Source organism: Penaeus monodon, unplaced genomic scaffold (assembly GCF_015228065.2).
Source record: "Penaeus monodon isolate SGIC_2016 unplaced genomic scaffold, NSTDA_Pmon_1 PmonScaffold_6451, whole genome shotgun sequence".
Taxonomy (NCBI): Eukaryota; Metazoa; Arthropoda; class Malacostraca; order Decapoda; family Penaeidae; genus Penaeus; species Penaeus monodon.
The window spans coordinates 1-10000 of record NW_023661497.1 but is presented as its reverse complement, the minus strand read 5'-3'; the positions used below and the strand labels follow the sequence as shown (position 1 = coordinate 10000).

General features: G+C 39.9%; 1 protein-coding gene across 1 annotated transcript; it reads left to right on the top strand.

The window, feature by feature from the left end:
• The first annotated feature begins 8257 nt into the window (after positions 1 to 8257).
• Positions 8258 to 9796, top strand: LOC119571475. The gene is made up of 2 exons (XM_037918765.1): positions 8258 to 9375; positions 9574 to 9796. Exons 1-2 carry the CDS (start codon positions 8608 to 8610, stop codon positions 9784 to 9786), a joined length of 981 nt encoding a protein of 326 aa, XP_037774693.1. The 5' UTR covers positions 8258 to 8607; the 3' UTR covers positions 9787 to 9796.
• The last annotated feature ends 204 nt before the right edge of the window (positions 9797 to 10000 follow it).

The window sequence follows — 10000 nt, the reverse complement described above, 5'->3', positions numbered from 1 at the left end:
TATATATACATATAATATATATATAAATATATAAATATACATATATCAGTAAATTGCAAGAAATAATTATGAAAACTAAGTCTCAGAATTTAGAATGAAATATAACACATTCAGGAATTCTAATCAGGATATAAACTATTAACCCCATGTAACAGAAAATGCAGTGTTCACTGTAGTATATATTATTTATATATGTATATATATTGTAGTGTGGCATATTCTTCAGTACTAGAACGCAACCGGATTCGCGGATTCACGCGTGAGAACGGGTGATGGCCATATTGCTTTCTTTTCTTTGGACGCTCTTGCTGATGCCCTTCAGTACGCCCTTGCATCTCTTATTAAATGCCCTACCTCCAGGAGAATATGCACTGAATTTCAGGTCCGAGAGAGAGTTCGTAGTCCACACCCAATCCCATTCACAACTTGGACAGGTGGCAACCCCTTGCCTGACTGAGTGATGGAGTCGCCAACCCCTTGCGACCAGCAGGCAGTTGGCTGGTAACCTCTGTTGTGAAGGTGTTTGAGTGTGGGCAGGGGGAGACTCCTGTATTTCAGTTACTGGTGCAGTTTTCGTGTTCTGGGTTTTTCACATGTACTCTTTACCGTGCTTGACCTCAACTGTGATATTTAACTTAATCTGACATTAATAAAGCCATGGAAAAAGATACTAGTATCTCTCGACTCCTGTAGACCTAAGAGGTAAACTTTAGCCGGCCTTCACCTCATGCCCATGTCCATACCCTATGACTCAGAACCTGAGGAATACTCGTCAGCTCCTATAGAAAGGAGTAGCTACACACAAATCACTACAATATATTTAAACATATATATATATGTATATATATATATATATATATATATATATATATATATATATATATATATATAATATATATATATAAATATATATATATAAAATATATATATATAAAATATATATATATATATATATATATATATATATATATATATATATATATATATATATATATATGTCAACAATACGTAGCAAGACCGGATGTACACTTCACACCTCCGTCCAAGCACACAGCCCTTCTCCTTGGGCAGGACGCAGATGTCGCCGGCTTTCTCTTTTCGCACAGGAACAAACATCCGTCCTCGAAGGGAACCGCCGCATAAAAGGACACGTCCGTAAGGCAGAGAGGAGAGAGAGACACAGCAGACAGCCCAAGCCACATCCAGCTCCACCACCTCGTCCTCCACCTGGGGACACGGGTCTCTTGGGGGGTCTCATATCTGTCTTCAAGAATAAACCAGCAAGCTAAGCCCCTTTTCTCTGACCCACACAAGTCCGTCTCTCGTCTCGCTCACATCTGGTGACGCGGTGCTCCTAACCTCTCGTTTCGCTTATATATAGTGGCTTGCGGTGGCCACTCGCTTACATCTGGCGATATGGTGCTCTCAACTCACGTGTCACTTACATCTGATGGCAGCGGTGTTCAAGAACCTCAAAACGCCGACGCATATTCGCCTACCACCTCGCTCCTCGCCGACGCCTGTTGCCGATCCACGCGAAGTGCCTCCCCGCCTCTTTTAACGCCCAGCCATCGCTACCAAGTCCTCTTGGATCACGCCTACCTGCACCATGTCTGTCCTACTATTTTGTGCTCACCACTCACGCCTGTGCTACCCTCCTGACGAAGTCGCTGAAGATGTATCTTTGCACTCTACGCCACCACACTCACCAATCCAGCTCACCTGCCTCGCTAATTCTTCGCGAACCCTCGTCAACACAGCCAGGATGTCGCAGTTCTATCCAGCACCAACAAATCTTCCTCGTTACTATTAAAAGTAAGTGTACCTTTTAGTGCCAGAGTAACTATTGCCCTCCCTATACCCACCCACACCTTGCATACAAGTTGCCTTCTTTCAAATTCAAGTACACGCCACTCTACGAACGCACACTACTAACTCTATACTACATAACTCCCCCTGTCAACCTTGTTTTTTCAACACACACACTGAGATCAAACCTAAGTGACACGCACCCTCACTTCACACCTCATTCCCCAGCCCTAACCATCCCGTAATTGATGTATTGTTTTAGTATTTTTTCTGTCTATTATAATTTTTATCCTCAGATCGCACAAATTAGCATATATCATTCTCTTAGAACAAATGAGTACCTTCAAGTTTAATGAATTTTTGTTATGTTTGGCTGCTCTCATCATATTATTCATGTTTATTTGTGTCGAATTAATGAAATTATCTATTTTTTTCTCTTATATGTTATTCCTATTAGTAATCACTTCATTACTTCTTGCGTATTGTTATATTCTGTGTATACTCTATATATATCGTTTTTTATATCACTTTTCTTCATACTTGCCGTGCTAATCTGTCGCTCGTTCACACGTAGATTTCGATCACCTGACTATCCTCTTATTTACCTACCTGCCCACTCTACTCGGAATTCACTCTAAGATTGCGTATTTTACTATGTGCCATCCCTATGACTAATAACTGAACCCAAATCTCTTTTACGACGTCCTCTCGAAGTTCGCTATCTTGTCCTCAGTAAGCTGGAGTTGATGCTTCTTTAGTTTAAGGTTTGGTGAATATGTACTGATGGTAGTATCTCCAGTTGCAAATATTGGCAACACATTGGAGACACCATGCTTTATATAGGCTTACTCGGTTACAATCACCGCAAGTTAATTTTAAGCCCGGCTCATGGCCGTAAACGAAGGAATCCTGCGGCCCCCGCACACTTACTCTCATATGATTGAAGCGCCAAGACGCGCACTGTTAGAATTAAGTTCAGGCCCAGCTGCCTATGTGTTCGAAGCATATATACTTGCCTATTTACCCCAAAGACATGGAATTCTTATTCAATTAACTTTTCTCTCTTCAATATGATGGTACCTTATTGAACTCGCTACTTGACACACCCTTCTTGTGACAAACTGTCCTTATTATGCTCTCATTTTTCTTGCAATTTAGTAAGGTGATTGACAAACACATTATCCTCCTCCTCCTTAGCCCTTTTACTGGCCTGGTACACTTATATTTCAGCTTCTGAAGACGATTGACCCTCCTCGCTACTGAATGTTGCACCTCAGTGCGAAACCTCTGCCACACCCGCTACCCTGGCACGCGACGGCCTAGCGACCCTCGGATCACCAGGAACCATCTGTAGATACCAAGCAGAACCTCTACTGCATCGTTTCAAACGTTACAGTCGGACCGAGGACGAGCCTTGCGCGTGGCCGAGCGATGTCAACAATACGTAGCAAGACCGGATGTACACTTCACACCTCCGTCCAAGCACACAGCCCTTCTCCTTGGGCAGGACGCAGATGTCGCCGGCTTTCTCTTTTCGCACAGGAACAAACATCCGTCCTCGAAGGGAACCGCCGTATAAAAGGACACGTCCGTAACAGAGAGAGACACAGCAGACAGCCCAAGCCACACAGGGTCCAGCTCCACCACCTCGTCCTCCACCCGGGGACACGGGGGGTCTCATATCTGTCTTCAAGAATAAACCAGCAAGCTAAGCCCCTTTTCACTGACCCACCCAAGTCCATCTCTCGTCTCGCTCACATCTGGTGACACGGTGCTCCTAATCTCTCATGTCACTCATATACTGGTGGCTTGCGGTGGCCACTCGCTTACATCTGGCGATGTGGTGCTCCCAACTCACGTGTCGCTTACATATATACATATAAATATATAATATATATTATATATATATATATATATATATATATATATATATAAATATATATATATATATACAATATATATATATACATATATATATAGTATACATATATATATATATGTATATATATATAATAGGTATATATATATATATGTATATATATATATGTGTATATATATGTATATGTATATATATATATATATTTTATTTATATATTTATATGTATATATGTAAGCGACACGTGAGTTGGGAGCACCACATCGCCAGATGTAAGCGAGTGGCCACCGCAAGCCACCAGTATATGAGTGACATGAGAGATTAGGAGCACCGTGTCACCAGATGTGAGCGAGACGAGAGATGGACTTGGGTGGGTCAGTGAAAAGGGGCTTAGCTTGCTGGTTTATTCTTGAAGACAGATATGAGACCCCCCGTGTCCCCGGGTGGAGGACGAGGTGGTGGAGCTGGACCCTGTGTGGCTTGGGCTGTCTGCTGTGTCTCTCTCTGTTACGGACGTGTCCTTTTATACGGCGGTTCCCTTCGAGGACGGATGTTTGTTCCTGTGCGAAAAGAGAAAGCCGGCGACATCTGCGTCCTGCCCAAGGAGAAGGGCTGTGTGCTTGGACGGAGGTGTGAAGTGTACATCCGGTCTTGCTACGTATTGTTGACATCGCTCGGCCACGCGCAAGGCTCGTCCTCGGTCCGACTGTAACGTTTGAAACGATGCAGTAGAGGTTCTGCTTGGTATCTACAGATGGTTCCTGGTGATCCGAGGGTCGCTAGGCCGTCGCGTGCCAGGGTAGCGGGTGTGGCAGAGGTTTCGCACTGAGGTGCAACATTCAGTAGCGAGGAGGGTCAATCGTCTTCAGAAGCTGAAATATAAGTTTACCAGGCCAGTAAAAGGGCTAAGGAGGAGGAGGATAATGTGTTTGTCAATCACCTTACTAAATTGCAAGAAAAATGAGAGCATAATAAGGACAGTTTGTCACAAGGAGGGTGTGTCAAGTAGCGAGTTCAATAAGGTACCATCATATTGAAGAGAGAAAAGTTAATTGAATAAGAATTCCATGTCTTTGGGGTAAATAGGCAAGTATATATGCTTCGAACACATAGGCAGCTGGGCCTGAACTTAATTCTAACAGTGCGCGTCTTGGCGCTTCAATCATATGAGAGTAAGTGTGCGGGGGCCGCAGGATTCCTTCGTTTACGGCCATGAGCCGGGCTTAAAATTAACTTGCGGTGAAAAATAAAAACAGTGCGCGTCTCGGCGCTTCAATCGTATGAGCGTAATTCTCGGTGCGGCGGGCGCAGGGTTCCTTCGTTTACGGCCATGAGCCGGGCTTAAAATTAACTTGCGGTGATTGTAACCGAGTAAGCCTATATAAAGCATGGTGTCTCCAATGTGTTGCCAATATTTGCAACTGGAGATACTACCATCAGTACATATTCACCAAACCTTAAACTAAAGAAGCATCAACTCCAGCTTACTGAGGACAAGATAGCGAACTTCGAGAGGACGTCGTAAAAGAGATTTGGGTTCAGTTATTAGTCATAGGGATGGCACATAGTAAAATACGCAATCTTAGAGTGAATTCCGAGTAGAGTGGGCAGGTAGGTAAATAAGAGGATAGTCAGGTGATCGAAATCTACGTGTGAACGAGCGACAGATTAGCACGGCAAGTATGAAGAACAGTGATATAAAGAACGATATATATAGAGTATACACAGAATATAACAATACGCAAGAAGTAATGAAGTGATTACTAATAGGAATAACATATAAGAGAAAAAAATAGATAATTTCATTAATTCGACACAAATAAACATGAATAATATGATGAGAGCAGCCAAACATAACAATATAATTAAAAATACTAAAACAATACATCAATTACGGGATGGTTAGGGCTGGGGAATGAGGTGTGAAGTGAGGGTGCGTGTCACTTAGGTTTGATCTCAGTGTGTGTGTTGAAAAAAACAATGGTTGACAGGGAGGAGTTATGTAGTATAGAGTTAGTAGTGTGCGTTCGTAGAGTGGCGTGTACTTGAATTTGAAAGAAGGCAACTTGTATGCAAGGTGTGGGTGGGTATAGGGAGGGCAATAGTTACTCTGGCACTAATAGGTACACTTACTTTTAATAGTAACGAGGAAGATTGTTGGTGCTGGATAGAACTGCGACATCCTGGCTGTGTTGACGAGGGTTCGCGAAGAATTAGCGAGGCAGGTGAGCTGGATTGGTGAGTGTGGTGGCGTAGAGTGCAAAGATACATCTTCAGCGACTTCGTCAGGAGGGTAGCACAGGCGTGAGTGGTGAGCACAAAATAGTAGGACAGACATGGTGCAGGTAGGCGTGATCCAAGAGGACTTGGTAGCGATGGCTGGGCGTTAAAAGAGGCGGGGAGGCACTTCGCGTGGATCGGCAACAGGCGTCGGCGAGGAGCGAGGTGGTAGGCGAATATGCGTCGGCGTTTTGAGGTTCTTGAACACCGCTGCCATCAGATGTAAGTGACACGTGAGTTGAGAGCACCATATCGCCAGATGTAAGCGAGTGGCCACCGCAAGCCACCAGAATATGAGTGACACGAGAGATTAGGAGCACCGCGTCACCAGATGTGAGCGAGACGAGAGATGGACTTGGGTGGGTCAGTGAAAAGGGGCTTAGCTTGCTGGTTTATTCTTGGCCCGTGTCCCCAGGTGGAGGGGCGAGGTGGTGGAGCTGGATGTGGCTTGGGCTGTCTGCTGTGTCTCTCTCTCCTCTCTGCCTTACGGACGTGTCCTTTTATGCGGCGGTTCCCTTCGAGGACGGATGTTTGTTCCTGTGCGAAAAGAGAAAGCCGGCGACATCTGCGTCCTGCCCAAGGAGAAGGGCTGTGTGCTTGGACGGAGGTGTGAAGTGTACATCCGGTCTTGCTACGTATTGTTGACAATATATATATATATATATATATATATATAATATATATATATATATATATATATATTTATATATATAATATTTAATATATTATATATATATATATATATTTATATATATATATTATATATATATATATATATTTATATATATATATACATATATATATATGTTTAATATATGTAGTGATTTGTGTGTAGCTACTCCTTCTATAGGAGCTGACGAGTATTCCTCAGGTTCTGAGTCATAGGGTATGGACATGGGCATGAGGTGAAGGCCGGCTAAAGTTTACCTCTTAGGTCTACAGGAGTCGAGAGATACTAGTATCTTTTTCCATGGCTTTATTAATGTCAGATTAAGTTAAATATCACAGTTGAGGTCAGCACGGTAAAGAGTACATGTGAAAAACCCAGAACACGAAAACTGCACCCGTACTGAAATACAGGAGTCTCCCCCTGCCCACACTCAAACACCTTCACAACAGAGGTTACCAGCCAACTGCCTGCTGGTCGCAAGGGTTGGCGACTCCATCACTCAGTCAGGCAAGGGGTTGCCACCTGTCCAAGTTGTGATGGGATTGGGTGTGGACTACGAAACTCTCTCTCGGACCTGAAATTCAGTGCATATTCTCCTGGAGGTAGGGCATTTAATAGAGATGCAAGGGCGTACTGAAGGGATCAGCAGAGCGTCCAAAGAAAAGAAAGCAATATGGCATCACCCCTTCTCACGCGTGAATCCGCGAATCCGGTTGCGTTCTAGTACTGAAGAATTTTGCCACACTACAATATATATACATATATAAATAATATATACTACAGTGAACACTGCATTTCTGTTACATGGGGTTAATAGTTTATATCCTGATTAGAATTCTGAATGTGTTATATTTCATTCTAATTCTGAGACTTAGTTTTCATAATTATTTCTTGCAATTTACTGATATATGTATATTTATATATGTTATATATATATTATATGTATATAGTATATATATATTTTATATATATATATATATTTATATATATATATTATGTATTTAAATATATTTATATATTATAATTATATATATAATTACATAGATTTTTTTATATATTAATTATATATATAATATATATATATTATATAAAATAAATTATATATTTATAATTAATATATATTTTATATATATATATTATATATAATATATATATTATATATATATATATTAATATATAATATATATATTACATATACACATATATACACAGTTTTCCAATATGAAGGGTTTAAAAACATTTTGTGGCCTTATTCAGTATAGTACATTTATTCAGTTCTTCCTGAGAATTTACCAAATTACTTTATCTTTCCAGGATTGATGGTCTTCGGGGATGAAATGAAAAATCTTTTTACAGAATGATGGGAATGATGGTCAACCTAGAAATAATAAAAGCAAGAAAAAAAGGAAAGATAGGAACACTAATTCTGACAGTCGTATTACTTGGCATAAAAGTGAAGAATATCTTGATTTCACAGAACCTGATACACAGATTCAAAATGAACAGTATGGAAAGTTGGATGACCATATAAAGAAAAAGAAGAAGAAAAGGAAGGTAAAACTCTCAGAATATGAGAAGGGTATTCAACTCGTGAGAAAAGTCCTTGAAATCAAAAACATTAATCAAATAATGGAAGATCCGTGTCAAATGAGCTTCTACACAAAAAATAGAAAACTTTCAGACTGTGAAGATGAAGAGGTTCTAATTGGTGAGGGAAGTTTTTGAGTTGAATAATGAAATTTACAAGAAGCTTAATAAGAAAAAAAGGAAAAAGAAGCACTCAGATCATGAACATCAGGATATTCTTGAGTCATTGCATCCCAATTACCAGAAATTGGAAGCTACACATAAAGTGAGTCCCAAGAAAAAAAAGAGAAAAAAAGTCTCCATTTCTGATGACGAAAATAGCTTGTCTGAAGCTATATCTTCATCAGACATAATAGAAGCAAATGCTAGTCCACAGCATCAGATAATGTGCAAAGCTGATGTTCATTTAAAAGAGAAGAAATACAGCAAGAAGAAAAAAGACTCTGAAAATTATGAGGATGAAATACATTTCAAATGGGACCACCATGAACATCCGCAACTTCATTTTGAAGGGGATGGAAACCGTGAATTTTTAAACAAACCCAGGAGCACACAAGGAGGCTTGCAGTTTTCAGCTCTCGAGACAAAAGATGATTTTGATGGTGACTTCAGTGATGATGCCTATGATAAAACAGTGAGAAGAAAAGGAAATAAGACAGAGAAAGTAATGATTGAGCCCCAAAAATATCACAAAATAGACTTGCCAGGCAGACAATATGTTGAGTCAGATTTGCCTGTAGTACAATATGATAAGTCAGATTTGCCAGAACTACCTAATATTTTACCTTTGTATAATGTTAAAAAATATGTAAATCTTAAAAAGAAAACATCTTTTCCAGTACAAATTCGACTCAACGGGGTTGTAAGAACATATGAAGAATGCTTTTATGAGTTTCCTCCAGGAGTTGGAATTCCTCCTGAAGAGATCGAAGAAATTCCTGATGAATATGACCATTGGAAACGTGCATGGAAAGTTCTTCCAGATAAAAAATTTACAGAAGAAGAAATAAAAGAAGAAATAGAGAATAAAATAGATAAGATATGTGATTATTTTCATAGATATTATACTGGAAATCTAACAAGCAAGGAGTTGAAACCAAAGCGACCCAGAAATTTTTTTGAAGTGTATCTACCTACTCCGGACCAAGTAGAGGTATTGTGCTCCTTTTTTTTGTAGTTCAGATAATAGTCATCCCTAAACACCATATACAATACTTATTTTTTTTTTACTTAGAAAAAGAACAAACATACAAACAAAAAACAGTACTAACCTACCCATCAGTATTGGTTAGTTTGTAATGTAACTTTTAATATGATTTGTTATTAATTTATATTATCCCTTTTATTCCAGTTTCTAAAAAAATTGCGCATCAAAGTAAATTGGAAACTTGGTTTAGTTCATAGATACTGTTATGAATTTATATACGGGACATCTGCATGCAGAGCAATGGCTGCACATGGAATAGAATGGAGGAAAAGCACTGGATTGTCTAGAGCTGAAAAAGAAGTTGTATTGAGTAACTGGATTCACTTTCAAAAGGTGAGTTTAACTATTTTTAACTAGCTTAATTGGAAACTTGGTTTAATTCATAAATAATAATATAAATTCATATGGTCCCTCTTGCTCTCCATTTCTTCCCTCTCCATTTCTTTCCCTCTCCATCTTGCTCTCCATTCTTTCCCTCTCCATCTTGCTCTCCATTTTCTTCCTCTCCATCTTGCTCTCTATTTTCCTTTCCCTCTCCCTTTCCCTTTCCCTTTCTTTTTTCTTTTCCTTT